The sequence below is a fragment of the Astyanax mexicanus genome, chromosome 21, assembly GCF_023375975.1.
Source record: "Astyanax mexicanus isolate ESR-SI-001 chromosome 21, AstMex3_surface, whole genome shotgun sequence".
NCBI lineage: Eukaryota > Metazoa > Chordata > Actinopteri > Characiformes > Acestrorhamphidae > Astyanax > Astyanax mexicanus.
In genome coordinates, this window is record NC_064428.1 from 39,757,473 (window position 1) to 39,778,300 (window position 20,828).

General features: G+C 38.0%; 2 protein-coding genes across 2 annotated transcripts; both read left to right on the top strand.

Moving 5' to 3' along the window:
- The first annotated feature begins 362 nt into the window (after positions 1-362).
- On the top strand, positions 363-4,121 carry LOC103025438 (uncharacterized). The gene is made up of 6 exons (XM_049469541.1): positions 363-381; positions 622-960; positions 1,078-1,140; positions 2,608-2,709; positions 2,812-2,858; positions 3,190-4,121. The coding sequence occupies exons 1-6, from the start codon at positions 363-365 to the stop codon at positions 3,427-3,429; spliced, it is 810 nt and encodes a 269-aa protein (XP_049325498.1). The 3' UTR covers positions 3,430-4,121.
- A 1,847-nt stretch (positions 4,122-5,968) lies between these two features.
- On the top strand, positions 5,969-18,914 carry LOC111196690 (glycoprotein gp100-like). The gene is made up of 9 exons (XM_049469542.1): positions 5,969-6,008; positions 9,170-9,283; positions 9,417-9,457; positions 10,201-10,384; positions 15,575-15,685; positions 16,791-16,904; positions 17,831-17,941; positions 18,077-18,117; positions 18,405-18,914. Exons 1-9 carry the CDS (start codon positions 5,969-5,971, stop codon positions 18,732-18,734), a joined length of 1,086 nt encoding a protein of 361 aa, XP_049325499.1. The 3' UTR covers positions 18,735-18,914.
- The last annotated feature ends 1,914 nt before the right edge of the window (positions 18,915-20,828 follow it).

Consider the following 20,828-nt stretch of genomic DNA (forward strand, 5'->3'; position numbering starts at 1 on the left):
TAGAACTTGTAATACATGTGAACAATGAATTATCTGAACTAAGATTTTTTAGAGGTGTGTCCAATTTTTGACTGGTATATTACAACTTAAAAATAACTTAAATATATATAGGAGCCAGTTTTGATAATCTGATTTTTCAATGTTTATTTATTGAGTGGCAGATCTTTACTGAAGGCTCAGTGATGTTTTCTCTTGATTGACAGGTCCAGTGTCCTGCTTTGAGGTGATTGGCTATTCAGGAGGAAGTGTCATTATAATCACAGATCTGAGGTGGTCCTTAACCCGTACTAAATACATTTCTAAGTTGCAACCAAACAAGTGCATCAATAGAAGAGGTCCTGTTACAGTAGATTACTGTGTTTATGATCAGAGATTCACACTGTATGAAAATACAGCAGGACGGATTCTAGTGTTGATCAGAGGACTGAATCTACAGGACGCTGGAGTCTACAGGATTGGAGTGGAGACGCTTTATAGAGATATAGAGTTAAAGATTATAAGCAGTGAGTAATGATCTCTGTTTATCGTTATTTTTTGTATTAAATATATATAATATATAAATGCAGTGTATGAGCACAGCTGCTGTTCTGTAATTGAGATGATTGTTTATATGATTAACAGATTCTTGCTGTGGAGGATCAGAAACACTGAGTGTTTCTCAGGGAGAGACGGTGAAAATCAGCTGCAGATATCCAGATCAGTTTCAGGATCACTATAAATACTTCTTTAAACTGGATGATCACTCTGTTAAAGACATTGTTGACACTGGAACAAAGACTCAGAGAGGCAGATTCTCCATCTCTGATGATAAAGGATCTAGAAATGTGAGTTTGAGAATCAGAGATGTTAAAAAAGACGATGGAGGAGTTTATTCCTGTGGAGTGTGGACTACAGTGAGTTCTACAGTTGGTTCAGTGGGATATTTCTCTTTCTTCTCAGAGATTCAGCTACAGGTTTCAGGTGAGACACTTTGTATTTTGCATTATAACACTCAGATCTGGAAGGCATGATTATTTAATACAGCACATGCATCATTCAGTTACTAATGGCTTCCATTATCATTGTATATTCTTACAGCAAGACCACCATCAACAGCACCACCAACAGCAGCGGTGATCATCACTGATGAAGAATCTTCCAGTAAGAACTCTTTATTTATTCTTTTCTTTTTTCATTCTACAGTTATAGACCCAAACGTCTTGAAAATACAGAGCTTTCAGTGATTACTTTACATTGTTAGATTTCTGGCAAAATGAGTTACAACAAACATTGTTAACAGAAACAAACATTAAGTTAGATCATTAAGTCACTGGCACTAAAAGTTCCTAAATATAATTTAACTTACCAAGATCAATAATGGCCCTATTTTACCTCTGTGCAGCTTAATTTAGAGCACACCAGACTGTCTTTGCTATCGTAACGACGGGAAAAGAACACTTCACATAGCTCAAACTTAATTGATCACGGGTGTGTTTGGGGCATAAGGTGAAATAAACCAGTTACTTGTCACTTGCTCCTATCACGTCCTCGCCCTGTTCCATGTCGTCACCCTTCTGTCTACATGGTTGTTTTTTTGTGTGTTTTTGCGTCGGTTCACGTTGTGTTTGGTTCTTAAGTTCAGTCCCAAGTCTTGTGCCCCTAGGCCTCCTGACCTCAACCCCAGAACTGTGCCCAGCTGGTCCCACAGACTTTTGCCAGTCCTGGGCACCCACCTATGTTTTTGTTCCTATGTTTCTCCCTGTTACAGTCCGTGTCTCAGTCTACGTCCCAGTACCCCTTTCTGTCTCTGTCAATGTGTTTGTGTCTGCCCTGTTAACGTATTGGTCCCTGTCCCCTTGTCCACTCTTGCACGGTCCCAGTCCTTGTTACCTGTCAAATCCCCTGTCCAGCCTAGTGTTCAGCCTTTGTTCCCATCCCCTGTATAGTCCCCTGCCCAATCTTTTGTCCCATCGCCTGTCCAGTCTCCTGTCCAGTCCTTTCTCCCATCCACTGTCCAGTCTCCTGTTCAGTCTTCATCCCTGTTTTCTGTGCACTCCCCTGTCCAGTCCACGTTCACATCCCCTGTCCAGTCTCAGTTCCCTGTCTAGTCCCCGGTCTCGTTCCTTGGGGTTCGTTGTTAACCGCCCCAGGAGTTGCACGTTTAGAGGGTGGGGTGGGAGGTGCCTGTCACATCCTTGCCCAGTGTGTTTTTTTACCTTTTTAAGTTTGCTTAACTAGATGATAGGGATGGGCGATATCAGGAATACAGATGATGATCCAGAATATCATGATACTAATAATAATAATAATGCACTCCATATATCTCCATACATCCAGGATTAAAGTAAAATAAATGATACTGGACAGATATAATCTGTCTCTAGTAGATATATAATGGGAAATGAGAACCCTGATGTAATAATTAGGGGTGGGTGATATGGCACCATATGTCAGGGTATAATATTGTTCACCATAATAAAAAATGTTGGCGATATTATTGTGTACGATACGATATGGCACTCCCCTACGTGGTGGTGCACAAGTCAGTCAGTATCATCTTTACCATACTTTACAAGATGGATTTGGGTTTTAAATATTGGGTTTGTTCTTTCTGTCCCCCAAATCCAGGTTCCTTTATCATCACTATCACTTTGATTATTTGTGGGGTTCTGCTGCTGATTGGAGGACTAACACTGATCTTCTACTGCATGTTACGCAAAAAGAGACAAGGTAGTATTGTTGCATTTTTCGCATCACAAACAAACTTGATGTTCTTTTTTGGTTTTAAGCCTTAGGAAGACACTAATTATCATTTGCCTTAATTTTGTCCAGGTTCCACTGATGAGTCCTCTGGGTTGGAGCTTAAAGACAGTAAACAGGTGAGTAAATCAAGTGAAGGGAGCTTTGGGACTCTCGGGGGAGCTTCCAACAAGATTGGCGACAGCACTTTCTTCGTTCTTATGGTTATTGGGTGGGATTTAGTTTTGTGGCGGTTGCACTGGTAGAACTTCATCCACCTGGCCTGGTGTTGGGTGGTGGTAGGATAAGGGTCTCCGTTTGTGGGGCTCAATTTTCTGCAAGTTTTTATGTGAGAATTACTGATCTTTAGGCAGTAGTTTTATGTTGTCTCCTCTGTTTTCTAAACAAAAATTTTGGGTCTATGTCTTAATCTCAATAATTTGCCTTTATTTTTTTCTTATCTACTCACAGGTTCCTCCTGTGGTCTGTGTTTATGAGGAGATTAAACCTACTAAACATCTTCCTGATCAAGATACTGGAGTTTATGCCAATGCTTCCACCCTAACTCCACCCAAAGACCAAGATCTCACCTACTCCACTGTGAGTTTCCATAAGAACCCAGGTTCTCCCACTGATTCCTCAGTTAGCGTTAATAAGGAGGAAACTGAAACTGAATACGCCACCGTCAAACGTCCAAAAGAACCGGAGTAACTCAATCAATAATCAATATTACCAAAACGGTCATTTATTTAAACATAGGTTATTTTTTGTAACTGTACTCAGGGATTTTTGCAACTGCTTTTGCTTATGTAACTATATATAACATTTTTATTTTGTTCTATCTGTAATTTTACCAAAAGATACTCAACAACACTGTTAGACATGATATGAACCAAGGTTATTATCATTACAGAAACCCAACAAAATAACGAAAACTGAAAGTGAAAAAAACATTTTTTGAAACTAAAACTAATAGAAAAGGTAATTAAAAGAAAAAAAAAACGGTAACTAACTGGAACTGACTTGAGAATTCATAAAACTAACTGAAATTACAGGTAGAATACCCTTCGTTTTTGTGTTTTTCGATTTTGTGTTTCTAATGTATTTAGCTTAGCTCAAATATATATGAAAAATAAGTCTGAAATACTCTATGTATATATGCATTTTATATTTTTTTAACTTTTAACTTAACATTTCTATGAATTAAAGGGTTTTAGTACTGATAATGTCAGGTGTGCACATTTAGAAAGAAGCTTTGAGTAGAGTAAGAGAGAAACAGAAAGAGAGCTTGAAAGTGATGAACTGTACTCTTAATTATAATGTATTTATAATGTAAAATGTAATGCATGTGTAATTAAGACTTGAACTTTCAATTCCAGTAAAAAGACAGCAGCATTTAAACTTTTGACCATTTAACCAAGTTAATAAAGTCTGTTTTTAAAATACAAAATTAATTTGTTGTCATTTTTTTTGTCCAAATTCCTGTCTTTACATGTTTTCCTAAAGGTCTCATTCCATCGTTTTTTAATTATTTTAAAATGTCTAGTTGTGTCTCTAGTATAAATGAATGCCATGTGAGATGGTTTTTGTGGAAACAAACGTGATCCGGTGATCCAGTATAACACTGCTCTAGTCCCATAAAAGAGTGGGCAAGAAAGAACGATAGGATTTCAGCTCTTGCTTATGAATATTCATACATGCAAACATACTGCCTCTGATTGGCTAACAGCACTGCGACACCAGGAGGCAGCGAGACGAACAACAGTTAGAAATGTTTTAAAATAAAGGCATTTTTACACCAACAACAGTCTTTTCAATGTCATATGTTACTTTACAACATGTGTAATAATGCCCTGCTAAGTGCAGTTCAGCCTATACTGACCTAGTCTTAGAGTCTCTGTAAAACACCAAATCCACCGGAGATCCTATTTAAACCTATAGTTACTCACACACAGAGGTGTTTAGTCCAGATCCAGAAAGTAAAAATCCACCCCGGGGTGGATTTTTACTTTTAACTAGTGTAAACAGAACTGTTCTAAAGTTTTGTTTACACTAGTAAACAGTCTACCTACCTATCTATCTCAGTTGTACTTGGCTGGTGGTGTTCCTCCATAGACTAATTCTAACCATTTGTTTCTTAGCTCTGAATTACTGGGTAAAGTATATAAACACTGATGTGTTATTCGCACAAATAACACAGGAATGAATAAATACTAATTAATGGGTTGATGTAGACACAGTGCTTTTCCTGATCGACTCGTTTTTCTGAATATGTTCTTTTACTAGCTGCTGCAGACAATGGAGGTTGAGGAAGAGAGACCTACTGTATTTTACAATACATCCCATAATGCTAGATTTAGCTTTGAGTGCTGCTATTACTGAACTGATATTACTGAACTGATAATGTCATAGACATATATATATATATATATATATACATAGATTCCTCCGGCGGAGTCTATTCATATATATGTCTCTGTTATTATTAGTACAGTGATGGTGGCGCTCTGAGCTGAAGCTAGTAGTGTTATAGGATGTAAACAATGCATTTAAGAAGCTTCTTCTACACTTTTTAAGTTATTAATGCCTCGTTTTAAATATCAGGGTTTACCAGCTTCTAGTAAGGAGGTGTGGAGCTACTTTGAGTTGGATAACGGTGTAAAAAGTGATTTATCAGGGTAAATTATGCCCCGTGTCTCTCAGTCTGAAGGGTGTTTGGATAAACTGTTAAAATGTCTGGATATGGTGTGCTATTCATCAAAGGTAAGTACTTTTTATTACATATTTTATTATGTTTAACTACAACAAAAGTCCATTTACACCAGAGTTCTCCTTTAAAAGCCGTAAAGAAGTAAAATAACTCGACTCTCGAATTGATTTTAAGCTGCTCCAGGTTGATGATGATGCAATTAACCCCAGTTACGTTGGTGTAGGTTATTTTTGAAGTGATCTAAACTTCCCGCCAACACATAGTCTGGTTTACTGTTAGACTTATTTCATCACTTCCACTTGAGATCAGACAGTGACGTATCAGTGGTCAGCTGTTCTTGGACCTGATGTTCATGTTTTCTGAGGGTAGATTGGTCAGGGATGCTGGTGGGAGGATCGGAGAGGTTGAGCAACGTTGAGGCTTTAGAGAAAAAGAGGAATAAAGTAAAGCAGAGAGAAGATCAGACAGAGACAGATCATAACGTCTCTCAGAGAACAGCAGAACATCAGCCATCCATTAACCTCCAAAATTCAGTCCAGGATGAAGAACCTCCTCATCTTCACCCTCTTCCCCATTTCAGGTCAGTTTCCTCTTTTAATAACTGTAACTTTTACTAGTTTGATATATAATAAATAGAATACAAGCTAAAATCAGTTCCGTAGTTCATCTTTGCAGACTGATGTAGATAATGTATGTATATATTTAATAAAGCTGAGAAACACTGTTATGAATGAGTTCAGTAAAAAGCAGATAACAATTTTGCATATTGACACCTTCCTAAAATAAATGTCTAACTCAGTTTTTCAACAAAAAAAAACTAAAAAATAAGACATAATAAGACTAAACAACTATGCAATACTTATAGCAGGCACTAATAAGAAGCCAACATACTATAGTAAAATCTTATCACTGACCAATAGGGCACGAGTCCTGAAGAATAACTAGCCACGTGTCTATAAACTCAATTCGAGTTTAATTTTATTTTTTGCTTATTTTTCTAAATTCCTGTTTTACCCTACTGACCATCTAAACCATATTAGCAACAATGTAGCAACACCAAAAATAGAGCCATAGAGCATCCCATCTGCCAAAACCATAGCAACCACTTATCAACACATAGAAACCTCCCAGGGTAACATAGCAACACCATATCAAACACCTGTGTCATGACAGTGACCAGCTATCAACACCATAACAAATACATAGCAAAGATTAATCAAGACAATATTGACCACCTGGGTCACCATATCAACCACTTTTCAACACCACAGCATTATGGCATTATAATGAATACCTCTGAAAAAATAATTAAACCCTCTGGGATACCATAACGACCACCTGCTGTAACAGTGGAAAACACAGCAAAACAAAATCACCACCTGGCACACCATAGCGACCACCTGGCAAAACCAAGAACAACCCCTTAGCACCAAATTAATTAGTAACACAGTAACAACCACTTCGCAACCACTTAACAACACCATAGCAACTGCCTGAGATAACAATAGGCAACACCATAGAAACCACCAGGGATTTGACATGGATCATCTAGCAAGACCATAGCAACTGCCTAGCAACCACTTAACAACACCACTGCAACCACCTGAGATAATAATGGGAAACATGTAGGAAAACAGCTGCGCTTTATTTCTATATAAACTAAATTAATTAATTAAATAAATTAGACGAGGTTGAGGAGATGTTGCTGAACTGTTATTAATGTGATGATGTGTTCATGTGATTGACAGATGCTGTGGGGGTGAACAAAATAACTGTTTCTCCAGGAGTAACAGTCACTTTCAGCTGTATATTTCAGTATGTTTCTTTAAACATTCTCAAATTCTTCTGTAAATGGGATGGTGAACACTGTTACGAAGTAGTCAGAACCTCAGATTCTCCGAGAGGAAGATTCTCCATCACTGAAGACAGCAGCCGGGGTAAAGTCAAATTGAGCATCAGTGATGTGAAAAAAGAAGATGGAGGAGATTATTCCTGTGGAGGGTGGAGAAATTCAGGCATGAAATCAGAAGACCCTATCACCGTCAGTATGCTCCATCTCTGTGTTACTGGTGAGACGAGTTCACCTACTGTGTGTGAATAATTCACACATTTAAATTATTTATTTCTAGGAATGAATCGTCTCTAAATGTATAATTTATTTATCATCTCCACCAGGAGGAAAAACACCACCAGTAAAACCAACCACCACTAAAATACCAACAGCAGAAACAACACCGACACCAGCTCCCACCACCTCTCAGGAACCACGTTCTAGTGAGTTTTGATTGTAACTATATAAGAATACGCTTGTTGTAAGTTGAACCGGTTGCTGACACAGATGTGCAAATTCTTACACGCAGGGCCTTTTTTATCGATCTATAGTTGAACCATCAACCGTGCACGATGCTGCTTAATTTAGGGCATGTCAGTGTGTCTTTGCTATCGTAACGACGGGAAAAGTACACCTTGTTCGGCTCGAAACTCAAGCGCAAAAGTCTAATTGTACTAATTGTCTTATTTAATCATGGGTGTGGTTCATTTTGGGCGTAATGTGAAATAATAAACCAATCAGAGTGTCTCTTGCTCATCATTCCTTTTAAGAGTCAGATACTTTGGTGGATTGCTATTGTAACGGTGCAGCTACCTGGACGTGTTCAACAAACTCTTCTTAGCAGAGGAAACTGAGCTGCTGGTTGACGCTGTGAAGGAGCTCCAGCAGCTCATTTACGGGAACAGCAATGTTATTTTATTTAGTATTTAGTTGGGTTTTTGCACTGCTGGTGGCTGGTTTACGTACATTGGGAATGCACCAACTAAGGTTGTATTCAGTCAGTGGAGCTCCTGTGTTTTCTGTTACTAAGATAAACAAGATAAAACTCCAGAAATGTACCTGAACACACCTCATTTCCAGAACACCACGCCCATCAGTGTAGATATATTCAGAAGCTCTGCTGCTATTTAAACAACCCATGTGGAGCAGTAAAACTGTGTTCTGTGAAATAATGGAGTACTTATGGATGTAAACGTTGGGGATTTGGGCATAATCCTGACCTTGTTAACGCTGAATCTTTTCTCTTAATGCAATCAAATCCTCACAACAATGCACTAAAATCTAGTTTTAGTTCTAATTCTTATTTTTTTCATCGATGTCCCAATACTTTTGTAGATACAGGACCAACCTACAGAAGCACATCAGCAGCAGTAACATCTACCACACCTACTGAGGAACATTTCAGTAAGTGCCCTTATCATTTATAATTCTTCTTCTACTATATATTGCTAACACCATCCTTTGATCTCCTGCATTGCTGTGTTTGGTGATGGGAGATTTGGATGGAATTCGATGAGTCTCTCTATTCTCTACTGTTGTTGATCTAATCTGAAGCTAAGTAAGCCATGCAAGAACACGGTGTCTAAATCTTGTAGAGCATCAAAACAATAAAGGAAACATGAAAAAGTCCAAACACACTCATCTGGGGAATACTGAGAATAAATACCTGATTAAAGGCTAACAATACCACCCCCAGTGGACAGTGCAGTGGTTGGTAATGATCGTGACCGGCGACGTCTGGCTAGAATTGTCCATGCAAACAGACAAGCCCACATATCCCACCGATTAGTGTGACGTTATCTAGCTTTCATCGGACTTAGTAGTAATTTCAATTCCATTTGTTTTGGTATATCAGTGTATTATAATAACAGTGAGCTGAAAGATTCTTTCTTGGTTCTTGTTTCCATCAGGTTTATCTGTCGTCTTCATCTTCATCATCATCATCATCACTGTCTTCGTAATTCTTCTTCTGATTGGTGGATTTTCCACATTCTTCTACATACTGAGACGCAACAGAGCGCTAAGTACTGTTCACACACACTATAACAGTTTTATTAAATATGGCAGTACTTAAGTTTATCATTGTACAGAGGTCTTCCTCTAGTGGAACCTGGGAGAACAAAATCTACATCTCTGATCTTTTCTCTCTTTCTTCAGACTCCACATTGACCAGCCAAAACCAAGGAACAAACAACACGGTGAGTTAAACTCTTTAAATTAAATTATTAGAATTAGATTTACACTAGAATTTAGCATATTTGAAAAAAACGACTCAACAGGGATGAGATTCCTGGAACAGTATTACTCAATTCAGGTTCCGGAGGCACCATGCCCTTCATAGTTTAGTGTTTGCCTGCTTTAACATAGCATGTGTCACTATTTAAGGACTTATTTTTACCTGATTGATTGAATCAGGTGTAGGAAAGGGGAAAGCAATAGCCAAAGCCTAGGCTGCAGCTGAGGTATCCTTCCTAAATGAATCGTATACAGCAGAGAAATGAAGTCGAAGTTTGAAGCAACTCAGAAGAATGACTCAAGAACATTCCCTCCTGGCCCCGGGTTATCCACAGTTCCCTGCGCACCATGAAAATGGAGTAAAAGCAAAGTTTGTCTAAAGGAAAGTTTAATCTAAATGTTAGTTTTGCATCATAAATCCAATAGGTGTGCAATTTCGGTTGGTGGTGACATTACTATGAAGACTAGACCATATATTGGGTATATATACAGCTATACAGAAGGAGTCTCCTTAGAAAAGTTCTCCTGAGAACCTTTCCCCTACTTCGACTGCAGCCTAAGCTTTGCAATTATTTGAAAATCACAGATTGTGTGTTTTTACTGCTCATTAAACGAACAAATGGTGTTTAAATCTTTAAAAGATTTCATAATTCAGGTTGTAGATTTTATTATCTACAATCTGCTGAGCTGTGTGTTTTACCTTCAGGATGATTATGAAAACGATCCACCTCGAACCAACATCAGAATGGGTCCAGTCTACCACAACCTAAACCCCAACACCAACCAGCCCGATCCACTCTACCAGAGTCTGAACCACAACACCAACCAATCAGATTCAGTCTACCAGAGTCTAAACCCCAACGCCAACCAATTAGATTCAGGCTACCAGAGTCTAAACCCCAACACCAACCAATCAGATTCAGGCTAACAGAGTCTAAACCCCAACACCAACCAATCAGATTCTGGCTACCAGAGTCTAAACCCCAACACCAACCAATCAGATTCAGGCTACCAGAGTCTAAACCCCAACACCAACCAATCAGATTCAGTCTACCAGAGTCTAAACCCCAACACCAACCAATTAGATTCAGGCTACCAGAGTCTAAACCCCAACACCAACCAATCAGATTCTGGCTACCAGAGTCTAAACCCCAACACCAACCAATCAGATTCTGGCTACCAGAGTCTAAACCCCAACACCAACCAATCAGATTCAGTCTACCAGAGTCTAAACCCCAACACCAACCAATTAGATTCAGGCTACCAGAGTCTAAACCCCAACACCAACCAATCAGATTCTGGCTACCAGAGTCTAAACCCCAACACCAACCAATCAGATTCTGGCTACCAGAGTCTAAACCCCAACACCAACCAATCAGATTCAGGCTACCAGAGTCTAAACCCCAACAGCAACCAATCAGATTCAGGCTACCAAACTTTAGGCCCTAGACTCATCCCATTCAGTGAATGGATGAATTGATAGTCCACTTCTTTCTCTTTATACTTTATTATTATTATCCTCATGATAACGAGTACAAATTTTGTAGAATAGCCTACCTTCATTCACACCCAGCATTTCCAAATACAGTCGCTGCTCCCAGCTAACAGGCTACAATGCTAGTGATGGGGGCATAGAGTTACCCGTGAACATAAATGGCTGTTTTTACACCAATAACAAGCTCAAAGTAGCTCCAAACTTAATTTGTTGAATTCTAAGTCCCTGAAATTTAAAATCAGTAAGTCGTCTGACGAGAACAAGCAGGACAAACCAATCTAACAATGTACTAACGAAGGGGTAAGGGTTACAGGGGTAGTAAGAGACAGGCAGGGTCAGTATCAAAATGTTAGCGATTATAAACAATATACCAGAGTGCGCATGCGAAAGTGGCTGACATGAAGAAACAAACAAAAGAAACTCGAGGCAAGGGGACAACAGAGACAGGGGGGTATTTATACGAAACAGACAAGGTGTGAGCAATCAGAAGCTTGGAGAGCTTGAAAGCCTTAGCATCACATGAACAGCAGAGTCTGAGAATTCCTATAGGTGGGATAGGGGATAGGGATAGGGTAATTTGGTGGAAATGCATGAATATTATAAACATATTTTCAGCAACAGCTGGAATTGATGCCTTTTTAAAAATAGTGATATATTTGCCTGGGTAACACTCTATGCCCCCATCACTAGAACTGTAAGCCTGTTAGTTGGGAACAACTAGTTGGGAGCGGTTAAAAACCCTGTATTCGGGGATGTTGAAGGCGAAAAATTTTACTTGTTATCATGTTTTACTACAACCCAAGTCCATTTCACACCAGAATTCTCAGAATTATAAAATATATTAACAAAAGCTAATATATATGGGACTATGGCATGGCATCATTACTCCACACTGATGATGCTACATTGGTGTAAGAAGTGGGAGAAGTGCGATTTCTCCTTTAAAAGTCTAATTTATCTTGAGTAACTTCTTAAGTGTTGCATGAAGTCAATCTACAGTCATGCTTGGAAGTTTGTGAACCCTCTAAATTGTTCTATATTTCTGCATAAATATGATCTAAAGTAAAACCCAGTTAAACAAATAAGACAAAAATCTTATATTTTCTCGCTTATTTATTGAGGGAAATAATCCAATATTACATACAGTATTTACAGTATTTATTATTTGTGAGTGGGGAAAGATATAGATAGATATAGAAATTTCTAAGGGGTTCACAATCTTTAAAGCTCCTCTGTATCCCTTTAGAAGTATTTAAGCTACGTAAAAAAACCTCACTGTACACTTAAAAAGAGGGAATATGGAGTTTATAAAGTTTAACTTAGATTAATAAGTTAAAGAGTTATCTACAACTATCGGTACCGCTTTAAAATAAGATTACCTTTATAAAGGGTTTATTAATGGTTTATAAAGGAGTTTCTTAATGGTTATTAATTAGGTTGCAAATACTTTAAAACTCGTAAATAACATTTAATAAATATATAACAAACAACACATAAGTAGAAATGGCAACAGTGAGTGATTCCACAGTTGTTTACACAGCCAAACCTAGCCAAAGGCATTTACGACCTAATCAATAATAATGAATAGTCTACTTTATAAATAATTTATAAACCCTTTATAAGGGAAGTCTTATTTTAAATTGGTACCCAATTATCAATTTGTCAGGGAAGAGTAGCACAAATATGTTCAGTTTAGAAGCTGATTGGGCAGAGCAGTGTGCCTCTGATGGTTGGACGTTACCGGGGGGAGGCGGGATTATTGATTTATCGATTTGGCTTATTATCATCCTCGCCTGTAGCACAGTTGAACCTGTGGGGGCGCTGCAGAGGTGGAAATTTTATTACCACAATAAAAGCGCTTTTTAAAGGTTAGGTTTATAAATATTTTAAGCAGGACTGGTGGTATGTTTTATTTTTTACTCTTTATGGAGTGATCTAAGCTTCCCGCCAACACACAGTCTGGTTTACTGTTAAACTTAGACTTATTTCATCACTTCCACTTGAGATCAGACAGTGTTCATGTTCTCTGAGGGTAGATTGGTCAGGGATGCTGGTGGGAGGATCGGAGAGGTTGAGCAACGTTGAGGCTTTAGAGAAAAAGAGGAATAAAGTAAAGCAGAGAGAAGATCAGACAGAGACAGATCATAACGTCTCTCAGAGAACAGCAGAACATCAGCCATCCATTACCCTCCAAACTTCAGTCCAGGATGAAGAACCTCCTCATCTTCACCCTCTTCCTCATTTCAGGTCAGTTTCCTCTTTTAATAACTGTAACTGTAACTTGGGGTGGGCAAAAATAGCTATTTTAAAAAATAAAAAGTCAATAAAACTCAACAATAAGACTAAATGCAATATAAACAATATATAAAAACTACGAATATTTATAGTCTCTAGCCTTTTTTAATTAGAAGTAAATTTTATATTATATAAAAAATTGGAGATGAGTCCTGAATGGTGGAGATTAGTTTACTGAAGGTTGCCTAGTCTTTGAAAACTATTAAATTTGCCTAATTCTCATTTTATATCGCTTAGGAATAATAAATTAGCTTAAACACGCTTTTTATATACAGTATGTTATTATGGGATAAGGGGTTTAAGGGGTATAATCAAATTATATAAATAAATTAGGGTGTAAAAGATTTTACAACATATATCAGCATAATGAGGAGATGATTTAGGCTAAAAAAAGCCACATTTTGCCAAATTTTAGATTTTTTTTTAGGAAGGTGACGATATTAAAGAGGTAAAATCAGAAGATAACAGTATCAGATAGGTACTGTAAACAATGTATCTAATACCTGATTTAATCTTCTTATTATAATAAAAGTGTAACTATCACTTCTACATGTCTATAAACCCACTTCTAGCTTAATTTTATTTTTATTTTATTTATTTTTGCTTATTTTTCTAAATTCCTGCTTTACCCTACTGACCATCTAAAGTAGTAACACCAAAAAACACATAGAGCATCCCAACTGCCAAAACCATAGCAACCACTCATCAACACATATAAACCACCCAGGGTATCATAGCAACAGCATATCAAACACTTGGGTTATGACAGTGACCAGCTATCAACTCCATAACAACTACATAAGCAAAGACTAATCAAAACAATATCAACCACCTGGGATACCATAGCAACATAATGGTGTAATAATATAAAACACTGCATGACAAATTCATCTCCCTTTTAACATAGAGACCCAACTAGCAACTTCAAAGGAACTACCTAGAAACCACTTACGTACAGCATAGCAACCATCTGGGATATCATAGCAACATAATGGTGTAATAATAAAAAAACACTGCATAACAAATTTATCCTCCTAGCCTACTAAAGTAACCTAGCGACATCATAGCGACCTGCTGTAACAGTGGAAAACACTGTAAAACAATATCACAACCTGGTGACCCCATAGCGACCACCTGCTGTAACAGTGGAAAACACTGCAAAACAAAATCACCACCTGATGACCCCATAGCGACCACCTGCTGTAACAGTGAAAAACACTGTAAAACAAAATCAGAACCTGGCGATACCATACCGACCACCTGCTTTAACAGTGAAAAACTCTGTAAAACAAAATCAGAACCTGGCGACACCATAGCAACCACCTGTTGTAACAGTGGAAAACACTGCAAAACAAAATCACAACCTGGCGCCATAGCGACCACCTGATGTAACAGTGAAAAACACTGTAAAACAAAATCAGAACCTGGCGACACCATAGCGACCACCTGCTTTAACAGTGGAAGAGACCACAAAACAAAATCAGAACCTGGATAAAACCAAGAGAAACCCAATTAGCATTGAATTAGTAACACAGTAACAACCACTTTGCAACCACTTAACAACACCATAGCAACTGCCTGAGATAACAATAGGCAACAGCATAGCGACCTACTGGGATTTTATAGTGACTGGCTAGTTAACTTAACAGCACCATTGCAACCACCAGGGACAGTATAGCATAGCAACCACCTGAGATAATAATAGAAAAACACATAGGGAAACAGCTGTGATTTATTTCTATATAAACTAAATAAATTAATGAAAGCGGAGGAGATGTTACTGCTGTACAGTCTCAAGACTCATCACAGCCACAGAGCTGATGAACTGTAATTAATGTGATGATGTGATTATGTGATTGACAGATGCTCAGAGGGTGGAGAGAATAACTGTTTCTCCGGGAGATACGGCCACTTTTAGCTGTATTTATCAAGGAGAATCTATACATCATCCCAAATTCTTCTGTAAATGGCATCATCATTCCTGTACTGAAGTGGTCAGAACCTTAGATTCTCCGAGAGGAAGATTCTCCATCACTGAAGATCACAGGAGGTCAAGAATCACAGTGAGAATCAGTGATGTGAGAGAAGAAGATGGAGGAGTTTATTCCTGTGGAGGGTGGAAGGATTCAGGCATGGAATCAGAAGACCCTATCACCGTCAGTATGCTCCATCTCCGTGTTACTGGTGAGACGAGTTCACCTACTGCGTGTGAATAACTCACACATTTAAATTATTTATTTCTAGGAATGAATCGTCTCTAAATGTATAATTTATTTACAATCTCCACCAGGAGAAAGACCACCAGTTAAACCAACCACCACTAAAATACCAACAGCAGAAACGTCCAGGAGATCTTCAACACCGACACCAGCTCCCACCACCTCTCAGGAACCACGTTCAGGTGAGTTCTTATTGTAACTGTATCAGTAGTGTATAGTAATTGAGTCCAGTCACGAAGTTTGGAGGTGTGTAGTGATGAACCCTGAAGCTACATGAAGTTTGGAGGTGTGTAGTGATGAACTAATCTGAAGCTACATTAAGTTTGGAGGTGTGTAGTGATGAACCCTGAAGCTACATGAAGTTTGGAGGTGTGTAGTGATGAAATCTGAAGCTACATGGAGTTTGGAGGTGTGTAGTGATGATGAACTCTGAAGCTACATGGAGTTTGGAGGTGTGTAGTGATGATGAACTCTGAAGCTACATGAAGTTTAGAGGTGTGTAGTGATGATGAACTCTGAAGCTACATGGAGTTTGGAGGTGTGTAGTGATGATGAACTCTGAAGCTACATGAAGTTTAGAGGTGTGTAGTGATGAACTCTGAAGCTACATGAAGTTTGGAGGTGTGTAGTGATGATGAACTCTGAAGCTACATGGAGTTTGGAGGTGTGTAGTGATGATGAACTCTGAAGCTACATGGAGTTTGGAGGTGTGTAGTGATGATGAACTCTGAAGCTACATGAAGTTTAGAGGTGTGTAGTGATGAACTCTGAAGCTACATGAAGTTTGGAGGTGTGTAGTGATGATGAACTCTGAAGCTACATGGAGTTTGGAGGTGTGTAGTGATGAACTCTGAAGCTACATGAAGTTTGGAGGTGTGTAGTGATGAACTCTGAAGCTACATGAAGTTTGGAGGTGTGTAGTGATGAACTCTGAAGCTACATGAAGTTTAGAGGTGTGTAGTGATGAACTCTGAAGCTACATGAAGTTTGGAGGTGTGTAGTGATGATGAACTCTGAAGCTACATGAAGTTTGGAGGTGTGTAGTGATGATGAACTCTGAAGCTACATGAAGTTTGGAGGTGTGTAGTGATGAACTCTGAAACTACATTAAGTTTGGAGGTGTGTAGTGAGTGATGAACCCTGAAGCTACATGAAGTTTGGAGGTGTGTAGTGATGAACCCTGAAGCTACATGAAGTTTGGAGGTGTGTAGTGATGATCTCTGTAGCTACATTATGTTTGGAGGTGAATCGTCTCTAAATGTATAATTTATTTACCATCTCCACCAGGAGGAAAAACACCACCAGTAATACCAACCACCACTAAAATACCAACAGCAGAAACATCCAGGAGATCTTCAACACCGACACCAGCTCCCACCACCTCTCAGGAACCACGTTCAGGTGAGTTCTTATTGTAACTGTATCAGTAGTGTATAGTAATTGAGTCCAGTCACGAAGTTTGGAGGTGTGTAGTGATGAACTCTGAAGCTACATGAAGTTTGGAGGTGTGTAGTGATGAACTCTGAAGCTACATGAAGTTTAGAGGTGTGTAGTGAGTGATGAACTCTGAAGCTACATGGAGTTTGGAGGTGTGTAGTGATGAACTCTGAAGCTACATGAAGTTTGGAGGTGTGTAGTGATGAACTCTGAAGCTACATGAAGTTTGGAGGTGTGTAGTGATGAACTCTGAAGCTACATGAAGTTTGGAGGTGTGTAGTGATGAACTCTGAAGCTACATGAAGTTTGGAGGTGTGTAGTGATGATGAACTCTGAAGCTACATGAAGTTTGGAGGTGTGTAGTGATGATGAACTCTGAAGCTACATGAAGTTTGGAGGTGTGTAGTAGTGATGAACTCTGAAGCTACATGAAGTTTGGAGGTGTGTAGTGATGAACTCTGAAGCTACATGAAGTTTGGAGGTGTGTAGTGATGATCTCTGAGCTACATGAAGTTTGGAGGTGTGTAGTGATGAAATCTGAAGCTACATGAAGTTTGGAGGTGTGTAGTGATGAACTCTGAAGCTACATGAAGTTTGGAGGTGTGTAGTGAGTGATGAACTCTGAAGCTACATGAAGTTTGGAAGTGTGTAGTGATGAAGTCTGAAGCTACATGAAGTTTGGAGGTATGTAGTGATGCAGTTCAGTACTTACTACGTGGAACCAGGTACTGTTTTAGTACCTGCTTACTTGTGGTTCCAAGCAAGGACCATTAAGCATCCATAGGACATAGCAAAAGTCATGAAACATAAATTTAATTTACTTTTGTATGTCAGGGTTATAACAGTTACAGTAAACTGAAAGATTCGTTTACGGTTCTTGTTTCCATCAGGTTTATCTGTCGTCTTCATTCTTATCATCATCATCACTGTCTGTGTGACGCTTCTGCTGATTGGAGGATTTTCCACATTCTTCTACATACTGGGACGCAACAGAGCGCTAAGTACTGTACCCAACACCAACCAATCAGATTTAGTCTACCAGACCCTAAACTCCAAGACCAACCAATCAGATTCTCCCTCTAGTGGAAGCTTAGTGAAGAGTATCTACAGCTCTGATCTTTTCTTTCTTTCTTTAGACTCCGCCCCGACCAGCCGACAGCAAGGAATAAACAACATGGTGAGATAAACTCTTCAAATAAATTCAGTTAAAAGACTATTCTATGTTCTTTTAATCAGGGGTGAGAAATAAATGAATGAATAAAGTTATACACTTTCAGCTCTGGAAAAAAATGTCTTCAGTTTCCCTTAACTGAATTTTTATACCTAAACAAATATGCTGTTTTAGTAGAAGAGAATAGAATTTCATATTTTAGACTGTCTATTTTAGATTAAAATTTATTTAGGTTTGTTTTATTTTGTTGATTCTAAAATCTTACACATAGAAAGTAACTGTTTTGTGTTTAGGCTGATTATGAAAATGATCCACCAAGAAACCGGAACATCAACATGGGTCCAATCTACCACAACTTGAACCCCAACATCAACCAATCAGATCATGTCTACCAAAGCCTGAACCCCAACACCAACCAATCAGATTCAGTCTACCAGACCCTAAACCCCAACACCAACCAATCAGATCATGTCTACCAGAGCCTGAACCCCAACACCAACCAATCAGATTCAGTCTACCAGACCCTAAACCCCAACACCAACCAATCAGATTCAGTCTGTCAGACTGGTGGTCATAGATTCAATACATTCCATCACATGGTCCTCAATCTGATGGAAATGTAAATGGTTTGATACTAAAATACATGAATTACATAGTATTTACTGGGTAAACTGTATATCCAGGATGAAAATTCACTCTGCTTCTGTGGTCTGAGACATGATTGGTCTGGAAAAATGGGCGCGGGTCTACCAAATATCTGCCTCTGGTCTTCATTGCACAGATTTATATTCATCTTTTTACTGTCATAACCTGAAGATGTTTCTCTCTGTATACTGTATATGAATATATCATAAATTGACTCAATAAATATAAATGTTTAATTGTACTTTGAGTTTTTTGCTTTTTTCTATTGGGCACTAAAGTAAGTCTAGAGGAGGGGGGGGGGGGAGGGTTCTTCAGGAGTGGCGTAGTGTTAATCAAAAGCAGTGTGTATGATTGGTGGAGGAGAACATGATGCCAAGATATAAAACCAGGATTATTCCACCAAATATTGATTATTTCTGAACTCTTAAAACTTTATGAATATGAACTTGTTTTCTTTGCATTATTTGAGGTCTGAAAGCTCTGCATCTTTTTTGTTGTTTCAGTCATTTTTCATTTTCTGTAAATAAATGCTCTAAATGAGAATATTTTTATTTGGAATTTGGGAGAAATGTTGTCTGTAGTTTATAGAATAAAACAACAATGTTCATTTTACTCAAACAAAAACCTATAAATAGCCAAATCAGAGAAACTCATTCAGAAAGGCCTATTAACGTTCTAAGTCAAATTGAATGGCCAACTCTCAAAATTTGGCTTTTTTAGAGTATTTTAGGTCAGTCATAGTGCAAGGCCAGTCTCAAAACTCCACTAGATAGAGTTAAATCAGTTTTTGATGCTGGTAAAATATGAAATACAGTATTCCTAAGAAAGAGGATCCGGCCAAAACAAAGGGAAGTGGAACCAGAAACTTAGACATTTAAAGGATACTGGTAACAAAAACATATATCAGTTTAATCCAAGCTGAGCTCAGGATCGTCTGGAAAAGTGAATTAAATCTTGAATTTGTACAGCTTTCTTTAGTTCAGGATGAAGATTCTCCTCATCTTCACTCTCTTCCAGGTCTCAGGTAAGATATTTAACTTAGTAAATCACTACTAATGCTTTGACAAGTTGAGAAAAGAATGCAGAAAAAATGATTTAGAGAGATTCCAGTCATTTTAAAGCATTTAATACTTGACCTACAATTAGGTCAATTAATGACTTGGACCTACATTACCAGAAAAGCACATAAGACCCAGAAATATCCAAGATGGCGGCCACTTTAAATGTGAAATAATGGTTTACAGTGTAGAATTGTAATGGCTAGACATATTGTGATCATTAAGGTATATGTAATGTGGCATGAAAAAATTGATTGGTGCCTAAAACTTTAGCATGGTCAGTTTCTTGTAATTAGTCACACAGCTTTCGACATATCGGCATTGTTTAAACTCCAGATTTATGGTGCAGTAAGATAAGATAAGATTTTTATTGTGATGGCTCAGTGTAAAACAAAATTGGGTACCACATAAGACTACCTCTATAAAGGGTTTATAAATGGTTTACAATTAGTTTATTAATGGGTACTAATTAATTGGCTTAAAAATCATTAATAATCAGTTATAACACATACGTAGAAAGGGCAACAATGATCTGTTGTTTACCAAATAGTGAACCCACAGCCGTCTATAGTGTTGCCCTTTCTACGTATGTGTTATAACTGATTATTAATGATTTGTAATGCATTTACAACCTAATTAATAACCATTAATGAACTGATTGTAAACCATTTAGAAACCCTTTATAAAGGAAGTCTTACTTTAAAGTGGTACCCAAAATTGAGTATCAATCCTTAATGTGCTTAAACATACAATAAATGACATTAATTAAATTAATTAAAGAAAAACTATAATATACATATTTAAGAGATATGGGATGTATGAGCATATATATACAATATAAGTAACATATTATTGCACAGGCTCTGAATAACTTTGAAAAGATTTTACACAATAAATATGAGAAAGTGTGCATTGTGCTGTTTTGCAAGTCCAGTTATCAGTGTTTTTTTATTATTATTATTATTAGCTTGGATGCTTGGATACAGATTTTTTTTATCAGATGGACGGTTTTTC